Here is a 21,155-nt window from a genome sequence, read left to right on the forward strand (position 1 = left end):
ATTTTTTTTTTAACACATTATGATTGCTAATACCAATGTATTTAATTGATATTTGCAATCATTGTTACTGAATTAAACTGATTCATTCAGTCTTTTGTTGTGATTAGTTGTGATTGGGCAAAGCTGATCACATGATACAGATGGGCTGTGATTGGCCCTGTCTGTATCATGTGACTGCCTTGACCAGTCACAGCTAACAACATAATTGTATACAATGGATGGCATGACAGGAAGCCATCCATTGTATACAATCAACACATGATCTGCTGTGATTGGTCACAGCGGTCACATGACACTGGCAATGGACCAGTGTAATGATATGTCCCATGGACACAGCCGGTGACAGATCTTGCCACATGAGCTGCTCGTTCTGACAGGATGTCATATGACGCCCCGTCACAACAGCGTGTGTCCCGCCCGGCTGTCAATCTGCTATAGGCCAGAACAGAAGGTGTTAATGAAGATCCTCAAACAAGGTCCTTCTTGGCAAATGGTTCAGATCAGATCTCAAAATTTTGGGGTGCAGGGCTTCATTCCCTTAGCCCTTTCCCACTGACACCCAACCTAAAGGAGGCACTGCAATTTTCTGCCTGCATTTCTTTTCATAATTATTTTAAACATAATGTTTACAATAGAGTATGAAGTTAATTATAAATCACCCTCTCTTTATTCTGTTCTTATGATCTTATTGTATTGTATTGTAAGATTGTTTAATGATCATATACCATGAGGTTGTAGGTGGGGTGCAGAGTGTGCGGTGGCATTAATTCACACAGACAGGTGCAATAAAACATGTATTGAAGTAATGCAGTGACAACTCGCAAAAATCTAGTGGGGCGTCTGCCCAACCAGATGCACTCACAATTTCCAACAATGTGAAGATGACAGGTATCAGCCAGGTAGACAGCATCTGATAATAGAGAGGAATGTGGCCTGGCCAACTAGTGCCGAAACAAGAAGATGTCCAAAGGAGTTGCATCCCTTTGCTTTCCCTCTTCGCCAGGAAGCTTTCCCTATCACTAGTACTGTCCCTAACAGGAGTAGTATCTGCCAACTTGCGAAGCACATTAACTCTGGGAGCCAGGGCCTCGAATAGTCTCTGCCTGTCCCAAGATGGCCGCTGGAGTCACATGGGGTAACAGTATCCAATTGAGTGTTTCCCCAAGGACCCAGGAAACCATAGAGGAACCTCTCAACTTTCTCTCCAGCTGTGGTGCAGCTGCAGAGGAGCGCCACCCGCAGTGGAGAACGTAGACTGCACCCGCCTACAAGCTGTAGATATAATAATTTTTAAGCAAGAATTCCCTAAGAACTGAAAATAACTTAATAGGTTTTTTCATTGAAAAAATGTTGGCTACTTCAGAATTTGCAGAAAATGGTGGCAAAAACAAAAAGCCTTTAGTGTGCTTTAGGTCAGAAATTGAATGAGAGTTGACAAATGAGAATGGCCATACTTATTCAAGCTGATGATAAGTCCACAACTGCTCAGACATCCACTCACTATAAGTCCTCACGCACACTGGATGTTTTTGGCTTTTGACATTTTTTCTACAGCTAGTAAACCCCCCAGCATGTTATCCTATGTGTCCATGCACACCTAAACTGTAATCAACATTTTTTGGCAGGGACGTTTTTTGGCTGAAAAAAAAACAGGACTAGTGGATTTCTAGACAAGTTTTTTTGCTGTAAAAAAAACGCTAAAAAAACAAACACGGTAAAAAGCAGGAAAACGCCGCTAAACGTGGCAAAACCCCGCTAAACACTAATGCAAACATGCTAAAAAAAAGCTGAAAAACTCACATTTTTAACATGACTTTGCACAGCTAACATTACCAGCGTTATCAAAACACCCCGTGTGCATGAAGGCATAACACCAGGCTGAAGTCTCCTTTTCCAATGTCAGGTAAGATCAGGAAATGTATGCTACAGGGGGATAAAATCTACAAAACTGGACAACTGGAAAAAAAATTTTTTTTAAAGAATCTACAGTGCATTATACATACTTTTATTGCTTAAAAGCTCTTACCTGTGTTGAAGCTACAGAAGTGTGACACAGAGAATAACATGCTGCAATAAACACGAGTATAGCCAAAATAAACTGCAGCACATTTGTGGTAAGGAGAAGCGCAAGAATAGCTACAGTGCCCCCCTGTAAACAGAAAACCACAGAAAAACCTACATTAATGTTTTTGATTAAAAAAAACAAAGGCATTATTTGTCTGACCAAGTGCTCATACACACTGACTGGTTGTGGTTCAGCCAAAATCATTACAGAGGAACTCGTCTCTAAAAGCTGTGCCAAAAAAAAAGTAGGCAGAGGGCAAAGCGATAGTCAATAGTATTGCCTGTCATCTTCATGCATCTATTCTTTTCCTCATAACGGACTTACATAGTTATGTAGCACCCTTCTAGTTAGCTAGGGGGAGCTAGCTGATTATTTTTTTTTAGGCAGAAAGGCTTAACAATAGCCAGGGCAATGGTCAGCTGGGTCAGATTCAGGTCAGGGCTGGGAGGCTCTGCAGATCAGTTCCTTGATACCTCCCCCTGCTCTAGAATCTTGGAGAAAATTCTAGAAGCAGTTGGGCAGGGGTGAGGAGGAGCTGGTCTGCACTCTTGAGGGATTCTGACCAATCCCCAAGAAGGAGGCTTGGCATGGGGTCAGGGCAGCCCTTAAGAGTGGCTAAGCCTGCTCAGCAGCAGAGGAGTTTGGGTGGAAGATGTGAGGAAGGCTGAGATGCAGGAGCCTGGGAGGGGGCCAGTGGGAAGGGGCCTACCTGCAGGCAGGAAGCTGGAAAGGAGGATTGCTCAGCCTCACTGGCCCCCAAAGTGAAGATCACCTGTAGAGCCAGGAAAGGAGCCAGCCCATCAGAAGAAATGAAGGTAGCCATCTACCTAAATTAGCTCACAGAAGAGAGACTGAGTGAGTAATCCTACACCCCCTGGGCAAAGTAAGGGGAAAAGAACACTCTGGTGGGAAACCTGATTAGCTCTTTACCCGGGACTGTACAGCTTACTGTGGCAGGCACTGGATCCCCTTGATTCCCTCAGGCAGCTGGATAAGAGGAGGATTTATCTGGGGCTTGGGGTGGTATACTAGAAGACGCTGGAGAGCTTGCCAAGAAGAGAAACCCTTCTATGGACTTGTACATAGTTGCTAATGAGTTTGTCCTCAGTTCACTGTTCCTTGGGCATCCCATACACCCCTTATACCGTCCAAGTTCAATACCCCCACTAAAACTAAAAAAAAAAGGTCAACTACCATTTTGCTGTCTCCAGAATGCAAGTCTGTAAAAAATACGTGTTGCCTGGCTGTGCCAGACTATAGGGGGACCCAAATCTTCAGAAATTCATATGAGGGGAGTGCTACAGTTACATAGTTAATCTGGTTGAAAAAAGACACAAATCCATCCAGTTCAGCCTCACTTACTATGGAATTACATTGTTCTGCATTGTGTCTCTGTATGGATGCGGAATCTTGATAGAGACAGGGCTTTGGTTTCTTATGTCAGAGCCTCCAACAAGGAGAACACTGAGCAGCACCATAGTGCCATCAAAAGAGCTTAACTGAATGATAGCATCAATATGATGTTAGGAGTTTGTAAGCAGGAGGAGATGATTGTTCTTATACTGTTCACTCACCAAACTGGGGGTGAACCAATGACCAAGCTGTATTGTCTAATGGCAACAAAGAAAAGTGAGGTCACTCACTAGAATATGCTACCTGATAGTGTTACAGGTACCCTAGAGACAGTTTTGCCTGGACCCAGAGCCACATGCCTACATCTATAGCTGGCTGAAGTCAGGATGCAGCTTTTCCCTGTTCAGTCACCAGCCATATCATTCTTCACCATCAGCAGAACTAGTCAACTCATATACAGTAGATTAATTTACAAAATTTCACGATATTCAAGGACAGATTAGGAACACAAAAAAAAGAAAATATTCTTTACAAATGAACTGATCCTAGCAGAGTGGTGCTGCTTTGGTTTCTAAACATGTATGAACCACAAAACTTAAAGAGGAGCTCCAGGTTCCCCCCCAAAAAATAAAAGTCAGCAACTACAAATATTGTAGCTGCTAACTTTAATTCAAGGAAACTTACTTGTCCAGGGATCCAGCAATGTCCTCACCTTAGCCGATTTTTCAAGCAGCTTCAGATGCAGGCACCGGCATTTTAAGTAAGGGAAACTTTCAGTGCTGGTCTCCTACTCCACGTGCGCGAGTCGCGCTGCAATTTGTGAATGGTCCCTCAGTCTTTTGAGATCTGTGATGTGTCCCTAAAGGCCGCAGGGTTAGGAGGGGGGCCAAACTTCCAGCTCAGGACACCGCAGGGCATGTAACTGGATGTGAGAGTGGGTACCTGTCAAAACCAGGTTCCCGCTCCCCCTCCCCCCAAAAATGCCAAATGCGGCAGAGAAGGGGGGGAGAATGTAAACAAGTGGAACTTCACCTTTTGGGTAAGCTCCACTTTTAGCTGGCAACAGATGATTAGCTTGTTCTTGTTCACCCATTGGGTTGAATGAAAAAAAAACAAATGGATACCTCCATCCTGTGTGAATCTCCCCAGTCAGGACTTTGTGTTCTGACTGCGGGACTCTCTGTTGACAACATATTTCCAACGTTCCCAACTTCTGTTGAACAGGGACAGTCACACATGGATCAAAATTCAGCCAGTCCCTGCTGAACCAAACAAAAGTCATTTCATCTACGGCAAGGTTTACAGAACAGAACTTACGGAACAAAATGGCAAAACCTATGGCAGGAAAAACTATTCACATATACAGTATGTATTTCAGCTGTTGAAGTAGCCCTTTGTCCGAAGTTCAACTTTAATTGTGGATTTCAGTAATTAGTCTTCAGCAAGTTTGAAAAGGAAACAAAATAGCTTCTGGGCAGTGATAACACTCATTATAATTCTGAATAGACTTGGGTTCACTGCCCCAAAAACAGTAGGTGGATTGGATGTCAGAAAATGGCATATGCCATGCAGTATGTGTTTCATGTAAGAGTTCTTTTTACCCTAAATGTTAACAGATACTATTTGTAACCAAAAATCTGCTATTACTCCCTTACTCCTAATTTCCTCTCACAATTAGATCAACCATACTCCTTACCATAAACCCCCCAATCTTGGTTATGGCTTAGTAGAGCTCAGTGCTGCTTAGAATTAGGTTGCTGCATCTTAAAGTGGAATTCAAGCCAACATTTTCTGTCTTGGTTTTTATCTAGTTTTGCATGGCATGGAGAAAGGAGGTTTCAATGCTATATATGTTCCCAATGGAAAAACCCCATTGCTTCCTTTGTGGTCAGTAGGACAGGACAATAACAAAAGGTGATGCAGACAACAATAGAAGCTCTTTTTTCAGTAAAAAAAGAGGATGTGTTAGAATATCTATAGGGTGTGTATTGTGGTCCTTGTCCCTGTTAAGAAGGGATGAGAGAGGGAATGTTGATTGTTTGGAAGTTTGGTAAACGGCCAACTAAACTAAAGTGGAAAAGAAGGAGGGCCAACAACGGATGCCCCATAGTAAACCTATGGGTGATGTCACTGCCCAGACATTTCAGCTGTTCTTGGCGATCCCTTCTCCCCCTTGAAGCAGGCCACTGGGGAAAACATGCGACAGAACTGGAGCACCCTGAGAACAGGTAAATATAATCATCTTTCTCCTACAGGGTAGTTAGAATAGGAAAAACTGCCATGAAGATAAGGTTGCCACCTTAATCAGACAACAATTCAATTCCCCAGACACAAAAGCAAGAGCCAACATACAGTGGAGAAAGCCTTGTAAAGGTAGAGATAGTTTTTTATTTATAGTAGTGAGGATCAGACACCTGGAGCATTTTCCCCTCTGCATAAAAAAAAAAAACTGATGGCTCACTTCAGGTTTCTGCATCCAGACCTCTAGATCATCACTCTGCCCTTGAAGATAAACTGTACCAGGATCCAACTCTCCCTGCAGCCCAGAAACTTCTCTGAAAACACAATGGAGCCCTGGCTTTGGTACACTTCCTCACTCCTTCATTCACACCAATTGTTCTGACGCTCCTTGATCTGCTCCATCACTTGCTTGGGCACATATGGATACTCACATCCATATTTTAAAGCAATCCTTTTGTTGACAATGCCCTGCATTCTGGACAAATTAGGTAACTCCCCTTTCCCAGTGGAACACAGGAATTGAGGGCTCTCTATTAGTTCACTATCGCTCTGACTTTGAGCTAGAGTTGTGTTAGAGAACATAGTGGGGAAAGCTCTAGCTTACACTTACCTAAATGTCATCCAGGTGCAGTCTCTTAGCACTCGGACAACTGTGTAGCAGCTTCTTTTTATTCAGTTTGGTTTGGCTCTGGGATATACTCTGTTACTTTCTTCTCAACAATGTCTCCCAGGACCACTCAGAACAGGGCACTTCTGAGGTCTCCCATTTCTTCATGTTCCTGTGCAGCTGAAACTCTAGTGACTCTCTGTGCCTCAAATCACATCACTAGCAACCCCAGAGGTCTCACCTTTCTGTGTTGCCATGCTTCTGCCATGGCTATCAGTGGTATAGGCAGGTCCCAATGTCTTCAGCTTTCTGGTCAAAGGCCTTCTTCTGCAGCTGTTTACTAACTCCCATTACAGACAACTCCTGGTGCTCGTCATTTCAGTTGCTGATCCACTAGACGTAATCATAGCTTTAGGCCTTTCAGTAGCGGGTCTGATGAACTCCAGTGCCTTGGTGCAGTATCTAGTGTGCCAACTGATCCAGAATATACTTGTTCAGAGGTTGCAAGTTCAATAAACAGCCTCCTCAATGGTCACAGTGGCACCACACTTTGATGATAGCGGACAGCTTTCCCCACTTCCTGCAGATGATGCCTAGATGCTTGGATTGCTTTGCATTGCGCAAGGCTATGCTATCTCTCTGTGCGAACATCACTCCCTTGTCAGTCAGGTACTCATTCTTTGCATCAACCAGTCAAAATCAAAAATCTCAGGAGGTATAACATCTAGTAGATCCTGACACAGTGAAGTGGTAGTGCACCATCTTTCTTCATCTTTCCACATGTGCTGTCTTCCCTAGCAGACAACACGCATGTGACCAGAGGCGTGTGGCTCTGCTCTTCTTCCCAATTCTAGTGCCAAACTTTCCCACCAGATGCTGAACTCCACCTGCTGTGCTGTACACACACACACACACACACACACACACACACACACACACACACACACACGTAACTATTCTCCCCTGCCAAAAAAACAAGTCTCTGCTCAGGCATGAAAAAAGTATTCTGAAACAGTTTTTCCTTGCACTCTCATTGAAAAAGCACATTCAAACTCCACAATCTTCTATCAGATGATAAGGGAAATAGCAGCATGAACTAAACTAGGAGAATTCCAGACTACAAACACCTACATGTAGTGATGACCCCTGAAGGAGCAGCTGGAAATTAACGGAACCCCCTGACCTGTTTAGAGTCTGCCCATCCTATTTACAGTCCCAGTAGCACACCATCAAACTCAGGCTCCATTCTATGGGTCATTTTATGGTTTAATGCAGATCTTAGCCAAAAATGGCCAGCACAGGATTTAGGGTGCAAGATACCAAAGGCACAAGAAAATGCTAAAGACAACTCCCTGAAAAAAGTCCTAGCATTATTGGGCCCTTTAGCAGCAGCCTTAAAACTCTATGAAAGCAGTCAGTCTTTCTGTAGCTCCACATGGCCTATAATCCTCATTTGGTACTTCAGTACCTGGAGCTGCAGGTGACAGGTACTACTCACAATGTTCAAGTGGTAGCTTTTTGCCAACTTCCCTGTAAGATTCTTCAGTGAAGTCTCCTCTCCAGCCCAGTTTCAACAGATAACTTTTCCCAAGCCCCCAGCACATACAGTCATGGCCAAAAATATTGGCACCCCTGCATTTCTGTCAGATAATGCACCACTTTGCCCACAAAATTGTTTCTGTTATAAATGTTTAGGCATTCTCATGTTTATTTCTTTTGTTTGTATTGGTATGACACAAACAAGTGAAGAAACAAATAGCCAGATCTGACACATTCCATGCAAAAACCTAAAAAATGGACTGGACAAAATTATTGGCACCTTCTCAAAATTGTAAGAAATAGTTGCATCCAAGTTTGTGATGCCCCTTTAATTTGTAATTAAACTCACCTGTATCAAGTAACAAATCTTAATGTTCCTGTGTCCACTGTGCACAACATTGTCAAGACGTTTAAAGCCCATGGCACTGTAGCTAATCTCCCTGGATGTGGTGAAGGCCTAGTACAACTAGTAGCTTCTGATATACTGATTCCTCCTCCCAGGGGAAGCCCCAGGGAAGAGAAAATGTCTGATCTGATCTTTCCAAATATTCATCCCCTCCCCAGCTATTCCTCCCGAGCTAGCCTTCCAGATATTGGCTAGGTTGGACAAATATTCATAACTCCAATGGTTGACCCTCCCAACAACAAGCAGGAGTAATCCGCCATCACTTGCTGAAACATTCTTCCAACAACAGGCAGGATTAATTATTCCCCAGCCACTTGCCGACCAGCCAAAAGAAAGAAACCCGCCGACCACAACACAATATACTCTCATTGCTTCATTCACACCAAATGACATCTCTGGGTCACCGTTGCTAAAGTACATAAAGGGAGGGGTGCCCTAGCTGACATCATTGACAAAATAAGGGCAAGTACATATTTGTTCAATGATGTCACAGGGATCCCCCACCCCTTTTCCTAGTAGCCTAGATAATAGCCGTTGCTGTTTTCCAACAATAACAGCAGAGCTTCAGTCATGTTCTAAGAACCCACCTCGAATCGAACCCAAGTAAACTTGGCTCATCCCTACTGTTAAGGAGACCCTCCTCCATTTCTATGCCTGCTCATCTTCCCAGGAGAGTTTATTCTGTTATGTGCCCTTAACTATCCATTGGCATGGGGTTGGGAGTTCTGATTTCCAAGTGGAAGACCATATAGTGCACAGTACTGTGGTGGTTCATAGATTAAAGTATGATGCAATATTATTTTGCATAATCCCCCTCAGGAAGTCAGGTGGGTTATGATGAAGCACATTGGGGTGGAGCCTTGGATGATGTCACAACGTTCTACTGGGTAAATGTGTATGGTTACTGATCAACAGTAGAGACAGCACTGCACAGGGACTCCAATCTCTATCATTTTTATACGTTGTCTACATTTGGTGCGATCAGGCCCCTGATACAAGTGAGTTACAATTTTATGTTTTAAACATAAAATACATCATTTTTAAGGATAAAGAACAATTTCAAGTCTATTTGTATGAGGTGGAGTGGTGGATTGAAGGAGACTTAATGGAAGCTGTGGAGAGTGTCCCGAGCCTGTAGAGGAAATCCATAATGTCCATTAAGGGACAAAAGGCTTGTATTGACCAACCATTAAGTTGTGAAGCTAATGGACTTATCCAAGAACTTTTTTCAGATATAATTTATATGATGCGATAGTTTGTTGTTTTGTTAATGGCACCTTTTCTTATATTTAATTTATACTAATTACTGCACTAATTGGTTTCTTAATGCAATATTATTTTATTAATTGTTCTAAAATGTTTTTTCTTACCATACTTTTATAAGGATCAGAGGTATAGTGTCCATGACTTTGAGAAACATCAACAGCACTGAGTGTCATTCCTGTGACTGATATGAATACATTGGAGATATTCAAAGCAAGTGAACCTTTCAGCTGCACAAAGAGACAGAAAAATGACTGGTGAGAGAAAATAAATGGAGTTTGTCTAAATCAATTGTTTCTATAGTCAGTAAACCCCCTAGGACAAGTAGTAGAAGGTTACTTTACATTTATCTGAAATTTAATATTTATAAAAAATTGATGGGCGCTCTTAAAAAAAATGTCCCTCCGCTTGCTGACACTTACCTTTGCCCAGTTATCTTGCTGCTCCTTTAAAGCCCTTGGGGACCAGGTATGGAGAATCATGTGACTTCCTCTACGGGTACAGTGCTTATGCCTTAGCAGCCAATCGCTAGGCCTCATGTGAGTGAGGGAAGACAGCGAGTAACCTTGTATAAACTCCAACACGATCCAACCTGGAGCTTATGCAAGCTTGGACACCCAGCTTAAGCAGAGGAATGCAACATCGGGGGAGCCATGTATCAAGACAACGTGTCATTTTTCCCTGAATGGTTCAAAGTGCCCATTTTTTAAAAACTGAAACTGAACATTTCGTTAAAGTTTGCATTTTTGTAACATAACTCCTCTCTCCTTCCTAACAAATTTGCTAAACTCTCATTACTACAGAGGTGATTAAAATGATAATCCATTCAATCTTAGCATTTTTTTGTGCTCCTGGTGGTGCTATAGTATACTGGTAAAGGAGTCCAAATATTTCACTGATGGATCGTTTTATCTGCGTCTGAAAAGAAAAATACATCTTCCCTTTCTATACACAGTACTTTCATTAAAACTCTATGAGAAATGCGACAGAAGTACTCACAAGATCGAGAGATGTTCTAATGGTGGCAGCGATCGTTATACACCCAGCAAAAATGAACTGGAAAAACAAGACAGAATATCTATCATATTATAGTTCTTTCTGACAAATACCATTATTCTACTATTACTGCAGTTTTGTTTTTTTTTTTTATTTTAGCATCTTTATTTTATATAGAGAGAATATTGATGAAGAACGCCACCCAAGATTAGATTTAATGCCACTCTCTAGAACATTGGTCTCCAAACTGCGGCCCGAGGGCCAGATTTGGCCTTATGCTTCATTTTATCCGGCCCTTGGAGCATTATTCAGTCAGTAACGGTGGGACATAGTTCCTGCCACTGACACCAACAATGTTGAACTACTCCTCCCATTGACACCAATGATGGGGCACTATTCCAACTGCTGATACCAATGATGGGGCACTATTTCTCCCACTGATACCAATAGTGTGACACTATTCCTCCCACTGCAACCAGTCATGGGGCATTTTTTTACTGCCACTGCCACCAGGACTTTTCCTATTCCCGCTGGCCACAGTCTGGCCCCCCTAAAGATTGAAGGACAGTAAACTGGCCCTTTGTTTAGAAGTTTTGGAGACCCCTACTCTAGAAAATCAAATTCCAGCTTTGTTAAGACCAATGAGAACAAAAAAAACGCACTAAGACTCCGTTGGATGTCAGAAAACATAACAGTTAGCACGATACCATAATAAACAGTATAATAAACATCACAAAACAGTAGTGCAGCGCTAAAATTTGCAGTATTTGTTAAGACAAAGCCTGTGCCCATTCAGGACATAATCCAATATGGATAACATTTCAGAAACAAGATTTTGATAGACACTAATAGGACAGAAACTTGAAGAGTTACTACATCCAACTTAACAAAATGCTGTTAAAAGCACAAAACAATCAAATATTTTAAAGGCTTAATATGAAATTGTGCCAAGTATGTAATTATCAATAATCAAAAGGTACCACATCTCAATAACAATGCTTAAAGAAAAAGGAGGAAAAGGGTGGGACTCTCTAGGTACCAAACAGCAACACCATTAAGATAAAAAAATTACAAAATTTATTAGACAGGCTTGCACATTATACAAAACATGTGTAGTAGACCAATTTGCACTGAATTATGACTACATAAATGAGTTCATTGCATGCCATCTGTTGAGAAGTTTTCAGATGCATTTGAGACCTTGAAACCTCAACGCATTTCAGCTCTTAACGAGCCTTCATCAAGAGCAAGAAAATGGTCCCTATAAGAGGAGTATATAAGAGAATACAAGTAGAAAGATGCATGTCCTATATGGTGGACCCCCAGTGGAATCATGTAAGATGCAAGAGGATAAACCCAACCAGTTGGCACAGAAGATAAAGGCAACAAGCCAATATCAAAAAATGATGGATATGAACTTTCAAGAATGCTCTAAACATGTAAACTAATCCCAGTGCTCCAATCATCCAAAAATATCCTGAGTAGGGTCCCGTGGAGTAGAGTCTACCAAATCGGGATATCACCAGATGTGGCTCTAGGGGTTACATGAAAAGATGGTATTGGTGCTGTCTACTCTATTGTTTTGTTGGGAGCCATCGAGACAATCTGGAAAGCTTTGCATCTGTGGGCCGCAACATTGGCAGGTATCTCCCTGGCAACGATAAGAGTCCTTATGTGGTAAGGTACAGTGGTTGTATAAAGTGCTTAAACTGTTTTGAAGTTAGTGTTATCTTTTCATGTAACACCTGGAGCCACATCTGATGATATCCCAAGGGACCCTACTCAGGATCATTTTGGATGATTGGAGCACTGGGATTGGTTTATATCCATTGTGATCATTTAGAGGATTCTTGAAAGTTAATATGCACCATTGTTTGATCTTGGCTCGTTGCCTTTATCCTCTATGCCAACTGGTTGGGTTTATCCTCCTTGCATCTTACCTGATTCCAGTAGGGGTCTGCCGTATACTCCTCTTTTATGGACCATTTTCTGCCTCCTGATGAAGGCTCGTTAAGAGTTGAAACACGTTGAGGTTTCAAGGCCTCAAATCCATCTGAAAATTTCTCAACAGATAGCATGCAATGGACTCATTTATGTAGTCATAATTCAGTGCAAATTGGTCTACTACACATGGTTTGTATGAGACAACAGCACTTAGAGTTGGGACTGTAAATGTACCTCCCGAGGTATACCACAGGAGATAAATTTACAGTCCTAACTCTAAGTGCTGTTGTCTCACATAAATATTGAGGGATGGTACCTCCAGAGGGAATATTAACCCTATACCCATCCTCCACATATGGTTTTTGATTACACATGGTTTGTATAATTTGTAAGCCTATCTAATAAATTTTGTATTTTTTTTATCTATGTGGTGTTATGGTTTGGTACCTAGAGAGTCCCACCCTTTTCTTCCTTTTTCTTTAAGCATATTTTAAAGACTTACAGTGTTTTTCTTTCAATAAACATTTTTTATTTGAAAATTTTTAAGTGTTACTAAACCCACAACAGTAAAATCAGTCTGTATATGCAGTAAAGCATGCTTGTTATACTCACTGTGAAACCTAAGGGGTTAATCCTCTACATTGTATTAAAAGGATGTTTGATCCTGTCTTTTCTGATCCTCCCCTTCTTCCACAGACCCCAATCCATCTGCTGATGGTACAGAGCCTTGGGGGAAAGCTGCACATGCTCAGTTTGGTGTGTATTGTTAGATACTTTTTTGTTTTTTCTTTGGAGAGTGCATGTGATCAGCAAAGGGCAAATCAGCGCTGTCCAAACAGAGGGTCGGGTGTCCTGCAGCCTCACAGGACAGTCATAGCAGAATTAAAACTCCTCCTAGAACCCTTAGCCGGTGCTCTGCTGGACACTGATAGAAGTCTCAAGACTGCTATATACTGCTGATGAAGGTATTAAGCAGTTTATATTTACTTAAATAACTGCATTTCCATGTTCTGTGGGAGACCAGATATAGTAAATGCAGGGTCCAGGGTTTAGTAAAACTTTAACTTGTGATGTGTCTCCAGGTCAAGATTTCCCATTAGGCACTGTAGGCATGTGCCTACAGGTGCCCTTCACAGAGGGGCGCCCGTCTGGGAAAGAGAATGCAAAATTATAGTTCCAACATTACCTGCTGGTAGAGTGATATCAGTCACAGCCACTTCTTCACTGCCTGCCTCTTTCAATGAAGTGCTGCAGGGCCTGCTTGGGCTGAGAGGGAATCAGCAGCAGGTTGGAAGGTGGCATGTGACAGGCAGCACATCATCAGTGCAGCCGGAAGAGGCAGCTGTCAGTGTGAAGTGAACACACAGGCACAAGAGTACACTGAGTGAGAGATCGTCCATCCATCCTTCATTCATCAGGTGTGCAGAGAATTCTCAGAAAAGGTACAGTCAGTAAGAGAGATACACAGCGAAGTGTGTGTGCCTTGTCCTAGTGCAATTCCCTGGTGGTTGCCCATGATGAATTAAGCTCCTTTCACATTAGCGCTCCACAGGGTAACCTCTGCAGACCCTGATGTAAAGGGGAACACTGATGTAAGAGGGAACACTGTGGACCCTGATGTAAAGGGAAATGCTGCTGACTGGGGGGGCTTCGGTGAACAGAGACCACCTTACATCAGAGTTCGTCTTTACATCACGGTCCGCAGTGTCCACCTTGCATCAGAGTTCCCCTTTACAAAAGGGTCCGCAGAGGTCCCCCTTGCACTGTAAGGGAAAACCCTGCAGATTCAGGTTGTAAGGGAGAACTCTGAGGACTCTGATGTAAGGGAAACTTACGTAAGGGGGGCTCTGGTGACCAGAGGCCCACTTAAATAAGGATTCCCCTTTATATCACAGTCCACATTGTTCCCCTTTACATCCAAGGCCGAAGCATTCCCCTTTACACATATAAAATATTCATATAAAAGAATAAAGAAAAACAAAATCTCACTTACTGTCTTTGTTTTTTTTTGGGGGGGGGGGGGTGTCAGAATTTACTCCTTTTGGCTCCTGATATGTAAATCTGGCCCTGTGTGACCTTGAACTTACTATTAAACATGGGAGTGTCTAGATTAGCCATCCTCAACTAGGGTTCCATGGATGTTGCTAGGGGTTCCTTGAGCTGTAACTAAATGACCTTCCATTTCATGGTGCCTACATAGTTCCTTGATCAGGGGCACTTGGCAGAGCCAGGTGCATGACACCAAGGATCTTTTTAGCTGCTGGTAAGGGAGGCAAGGGTTACCACCATTGTAAAGGGTATTCTTCCCACTCTACCTATGTAAGTGGTGTTTTTCCATTGACTCCCAATGATATAATTTCAGCAAGAGTTCTTTGAGACCTGGAAAATATTTCAAGGTTCCCTGGGGTAAAAAAGGTTATCAAAGGCTGGTCTAATTACTCTCTCTCTGCTGGCCTAGCAATTCCAACCTCCCCTCACCTTCCTACATAAACTTATATGTAACAGCCCAAAAAAGTAAAGGGTAATACTAGAAAGTGTCACTTGAATGACAGTCCTGAGTTTGCTGGGGCTGCTAACATGGTGGTGGCCAAAAGAAGTCTCAAGGCTTTTAGATGTCTACACAAGAGAGGTTCTATAAGTAGATAATATGGCTAAAATACTGTAAATGCTCATATAAATATGTGAGACTATTGTTGAAAATAATGATCTCAACAGGGTCTCTTTAAGGTGTAGAAATGGAAACATAATACAATCTTCATGGACTTTTCCTGGATTCATTGTTTTCAAAATGATCTACTAAGGGCTGTGACCCATATACAAAGAACTTGAAGAGCTTGTCAAATCACTACGAAACTTTCCCCTGCAGTCCAAAGCACAGATCAGGTTGCCCATGTTCAAACAAGCTCATCCAGGCTTCCAGAGACAGATCAAAAGACAGAAGTTGGAAACATCGCACACCTGAACCCAGCCACTTTGTAGAAAGATAAAGATACAGCTTCAGCCTAAACTCCTCATGGCTATGCTCCTCTGACATGTTTCACCCCATCTATGGGGCTTAATCATAGAGATTACAATGATTAAGCCCTGTAGTCAGGGCAAAACATGTCAGAAAAGCATAGCCAGGAGCTTTTCTTTCTATATAGTTATAGAGATGCGTGTGCTTTTCTGAATCATGTCCAATCAATTTCATTTACCACAGGTGGACTCCAATCAAGGTATAGAAACATCTCAGCAACAATCAAGAGAAATGGGAAACACCTGAGCTAAACTTGCAGCAAAGTGTTGTTGCAAAGGGTCTGAATACTTATGCCAATGTCATATTTCGTGGCTGGGTTCCAGTCTGCGGTATCTGCTATGGGCTGTTTGAATTCTATAGGACTAAGCACACATTCAGAATACTTACCAACTGTCCCAGATTTGCTTTTATTTATGCCCACCCATGATTAAAGTACATTCTCTGCTCACAATCGCTTGCTGGATGCACAGCAGAAAAAGGTGTACCTTAAGGCTACGTTCACACTAGCCTTGTGTGCAGGCGGCAGAGAGGCGTTTGGGAAGCGTTTTTACCGCTTCCCAAACGCCTCTGCCAATTCTGCACATTACAGCACATGGTGCTGTTCTAACGGGAGCGTTTGCGTCGCGTCGCGTTGCGTCGCGGCAAAACGGATGCCTCTGGACGAGTCAGGAGGCTTTGAAGCCTCCTATTCTCGTCTATGGTGCCGCTCCGCAAACGCCCGGCCGGCGTTTGCGGTGCGGTTGCGACGCGGTTGCGGGGCGTTTGCGGAGCGGTAACACCACTCAAACTGCATTATAGGCGTTTGTGGGGCGTTATTAACGCTCGGCAAACACCTAGCAACCGCCGCTAAACCGCGCATGCGGCGTTTGCGGAGCGTTTGCCGAGCATTAAAAAACGCCCCGCAAACGCCGGACCAACGCTTGCCAAACGCTATAGGGGCGTTTGGCAAGCGTTGGCAAAACAGCCTAGTGTGAACGAGCCCTAAAGGTTGCCATTCTTTCTATCTCCACTTCTTTTGTCTGCATCAATGTAACCTGGTCATTCTCCAAAAAGTGAAATAATGTCAGACTATACCCTAGCTACAGGGTACCCTATATATATATATATATATATATATATATATACACACACACACACCTACAGAGTACCCTGTTCTGGTGAAATGTCAAGAGCTGACAAATGCAGAGTCTTTTGACTCTTCTCAACAAGCTGAACCACCCTCCTACCTCTGCTGAGTAATTAAGTATCACAAAGTAGGCCAATGCAGGAAAACTACCATTAAAAAAAATAGAAGATAAATGATAAGATTTTATGTTGCCCATTCTGACCCTGACAATGTGGATAAAGGCCATCAGAGGATTTATTGTAAATCTGACTGTGAGTGTACCTGTAACCTTATAAGCCCTCAATAAAGTATCTTAAAAAAAGTTCATATTAATGAATACTTATTACTACAAAAATTATGAAAAATGTTTGTAGAAAACCAATAAAAAAATAAGTGCAATAGACATACTATCAGTAAATATAAAATAGTACAAAACACATTGACAGTATCAATTAGCAAGTAATATTTTATAAATCCTATAAATATACACACATAGTCCTTAAATAATCCACAACCCTTAGCAACCAACAGTCACAAAAAATTAGTGTGACGACTCAACAGCACCAAAATAAATCACAGTGACTGTCATATGCCTTTAATTGTTCTTTGTATTTTGTCTCTGCTCCTCCCTTTCCTTTGGTTTCATTCATGCTGTATAGATAGTTCCACCTCTTTGTTAATTTTCCCAGTAATTTATTTTATTTATTTCAGGTACTTATATAGCGCTGTCAATTTACGCAGCGCTTTTACACATATATATTGAACATTCACATTACTCCCTAACCCTCAAGGGGTGTACAATCGAAGGTCCCTAACTTACATTCATACATACACATATTAGGGCCAATTTGGACAGGATCCAATTACCCTACCAGCATGTCTTTGGAGTGTAGGAGGAAACGGAGCACCCAGAGGAAACCCATGCAAGCACAGGGAGAACATGCAAACTCCATGCAGGAGGCGCCATGGTAAGGAATTGAACCCATGACCCATTTACTGCAAAGCAGATGTGCCGACCACTAAGCTACTGTAATGCACCTCAGCTTCAAGCCTCATGTCTCATTAAGTAGATCACATTATGATCTTGTGACCTATCCAATGTTCATTGTTGTACGATTCTCTCAGTTTATGGAATAAACTTCACAAGACCTACAAGGTGTCGTCTTTATCGAGTCACTGCCTGTGTTATTCAACTAAGATTGGAGTTATCACTATCTCATCACAACTGTAAGTTACAGAGATCACACTTTCAATGCTTAGATTGGAGAGACAGAACAGTGACCATGCCTTCCACTACCTATGTACCCCTTTTCCTTGAGATGAATCACCAAAGGAGATATGACCTTATAATAAAAATGTTCATCAGCGGTTGTGTAACTTAAACAAGATCCTGATGGGTCCTTTAATATAGGTTGATAATCCATCATTGCTGCTGTTTTGTATGATAGATCTTTAATGAAAATATGGCTGCGAGTGTGACACATGAATGTAACTGGGACAGTTGTGATAATGATTGCATACGTACAGACACTGGTCCCCAGAAATTATAACCAATGTACGATGAATAGCTGGAAGGTAAGAGTATTGCACAGCTGATGCCCAGGGTAATCTGGAAGATAGCCAAAGCAATTTGTGAAACCTGTGTAATAAGAAAGAAAAACATATACACTGTATTAGTAATGCGTTCAAAGGCATATCTTCCAAACCATTCTGGATACCACGGGACTGTCACAGGGTCCCATGTGTCCAGGTCATTAACCTAAAAAGTTGGATGGTAAGGACTCCTGTACGCTGTTGAGAAACAAAACTCCATGTGATATAAAACTATCCCTCACACTGATGGAAAGCAAAGCTGCATTTAACCACTTCAGTCCACCCTATAGCATATTTACTGCTACAGGGCAGACATTCTGTGCAAAATCACGTATATATAAATGTAATTCTGCACTTACGCCGTAGGGGGCATGCACACGCACCACTTCTGCTGTGATTAGTCACAGCAGAAGTTGGTAAACAGGTACCAGCCAATGGATGACCCTTTGATCGATGAGATTGAAATCTCATCGAAACAAGGCAGAGCTATGTTTTGTCAGTGGCGATATGCTAGATTTTCTTTCCCTGCAAAGCAGGGAATAAAATCCAGCAGGTTGCCAAGTAAAAACACATGTACACAAAACACATAGCTAGGCACACAGTCAACCATTTGACCACCTTAGATGTTTAACCCCTTCCCAACTAGTGTCATTAATACAGTGACAGTGTATATTTTTACCACTGATCACTCTATTAATGTCACTGGTTCCCACAAAATGTCAGTTAGTGTCAGACTGTCCACCGCAATATCACAGTCCTGCTATAAGTCGCTGATCGCTGCCATTACTAGTATAAAAAAATGACATAACATATACCATAGTTTGTACAAGCTAGAACTTTTGCGCAAACCAATGAGTATACGCTTATTGGGATTTTTTACCAAAAATATGTAGCAGAATACATTTTGGCCTAAATTTATGAAGGAATTTGATTTTTACATTTTTTTTAGTTGATATGTTTTATAGCAGAAAGTAAAAAGACAGCCTGCCTGGGATTTGCACTCAGAACCCAAAGAGGGAGAAGGCATAGGCTTGATAGGGCAGCATGTCCTGTGTGGCATGACCTTGCCTGGCCATCAAGGATAGCTGGCTGCTGACCTGACACTACATACACTACGTTGATGGTGAGAGGCCCTTTGACCACCTGTGCTAGACTTGCTGTCTGCCTTTAAACTTTACTGCCATTAGGAAAATCTTCCTAAAACACTTTGGGAAGTTCCCTTGGATTACAAACATTCCTGACGCATTCCTGTGACATGCACTCCTGAGCTCTGTATGCTGGGCCTTTTAATGGCATACTCCTGACCATTCCACCCCACATACATTATAATACTGTTGTATATTGATTGTACTCCTGAGCCCTGCACTGCACTAAGTTGCACATTATATTCCTATGTCCTGCCCTTTATATGTAGTCCTGAAGTCTCTTTTACAGAGGCTTTGTCCTACAAAGGCTCTTCTTTTGCTACACTGTGTCTACAGCTCATATGCAAATTACTGTGGCATTTGCATATAAAAGAGCCACCATAGGATTTGCGGGATTAGCATATGAATTAGTTGCTTTTGCAACACATTCCTTTGCAAAGCTGAGGGAGGATCCTCCTCTGCTCTGGTCACATAGCACAACTGAAGGAAGAATTTCCCAATGCCGCATCATGTGGGGTCTGTATTGCACCTAGTGACTAAGTTTAATAGGGGGAGATGGTTTGTACTGGTGGGAAGGGAGGGAGTCTGTACTGGAAGGGGGTCTCTGTACTGGAACAAGGCTCTGAACTGAGGGTGTTGTCTGTACTGGAGGGTCTGTACCAAAAAGGATCTATGGGGTGGGGAATGTATTAGAGGGGTTTAGCTAGGCAGGGGGTTTGTACTATGGGAGAAGGGAAGTCTGTACTAAGGGGGTGAGCTGGAAGTGGGGGGGGGGGTATGTGTTTAGGGGGATTTATGGCTGTGGGGGGAAATCTGTACTGGGTGGGGAATTGGGGATGGTGATGGAGATCTGTACTATGGGGAATATGGGCTTGGGTGAGGGGTGTTGTACTGGGAGGAGAGGGTAATTGTTGGTTTTATAGTATACATTATCCTGTGTTTTATGAACGTGTGAACCCTGCACCATATGCATTATGCACTCCTGACCCCTGTATTCTTTGTATTATGCACTCCTGACCCCAGCATTGTAATAACCCCTTTTGACTCCTGGCCCCTGCAGCCTGTGTGATATGCATGCCTGAGTCCATATACTCCTAACCTCTGTATGTTATACACTCCTAACCCCTCCACTCCTGACCCTGGTACTCTTTGCATTACTTACTCCTGACCCCTGCACTCTCTGCAATATGCACTCCTGAGCTCAGCATTCTTTGCATTTCTCACTCCTGGCCCCTGCCCTCTGTGTGATATGCACTCATGAGCTCTATATTACGGGATTTTTATGGCATACACCTGACTACTGCAATCAATGTACATTTTACTCCTGTTGTATGGTGTACTCCTGAGCCATGCTCTGCATTGCACACTATACAACAAGGGTGAATTAGATATAGACCCTTCCCCTACACAGTATAAGCTATGTTATACTTCAGACCCCTGCGTTATTTTCACTAAGTTGTATACTGTATGCACTATGTTGTTCATCCTACTCCTGAGCCCTACACAGTACTGCATATGCTATGTTGTACATTTTACTCCAGAGCCCTGCACTGTACATTCTATGTTGTGAATTAGGCATCATTAAATGGTAGACCATGGTATGGCCCTGGGCAAGTGACAGTCCTGACAGTGACAACTGACTGACAAGTGACAGTGCCACTGCAGTGTATTTGCCATTTTGATGCCTGTGTTTCCTCTCCTGGGTGTCTCTCTCCTCCCCCGCCAATGCCACGGCTATCATCTTCACAGAGAACAGGAAGTACAACAGGTCTGAATGGAAAGAAGAAGCCCAATTTTTCAAGTTATCAAGCGGATGATTGGTTGCTACAATGGGAGTGGTCCCAGCAAAAAATCACCCAGTTGTCAACAAGAAAAGTACCTC

General features: G+C 42.5%; 1 protein-coding gene across 2 annotated transcripts in view; it reads right to left on the minus strand.

The window, feature by feature from the left end:
• Nucleotides 1-21,155, minus strand: part of LOC149457463 (membrane-spanning 4-domains subfamily A member 4A-like) — a 30,402-nt gene that overhangs the window by 2,795 nt on the left and 6,452 nt on the right. The window contains exons 2-5 of one of the 2 annotated variants that reach the window (XM_089683646.1): nucleotides 18,061-18,174; nucleotides 10,474-10,530; nucleotides 9,582-9,704; nucleotides 2,027-2,149 (exon numbers count right to left, since the gene is read on the minus strand). In XM_089683646.1, coding sequence (XP_089539772.1) covers nucleotides 2,027-2,149; nucleotides 9,582-9,704; nucleotides 10,474-10,530; nucleotides 18,061-18,174 — 417 coding nt within the window. The remainder of the gene's footprint in view (nucleotides 1-2,026; nucleotides 2,150-9,581; nucleotides 9,705-10,473; nucleotides 10,531-18,060; nucleotides 18,175-21,155) is intronic. The other variant, XM_089683647.1, reaches the window with a different exon arrangement.

Source organism: Staurois parvus, unplaced genomic scaffold, assembly GCF_062004578.1.
Source record: "Staurois parvus isolate SC_StPar_1 unplaced genomic scaffold, SC_StPar_1.0 ptg000320l, whole genome shotgun sequence".
Taxonomy (NCBI): Eukaryota; Metazoa; Chordata; class Amphibia; order Anura; family Ranidae; genus Staurois; species Staurois parvus.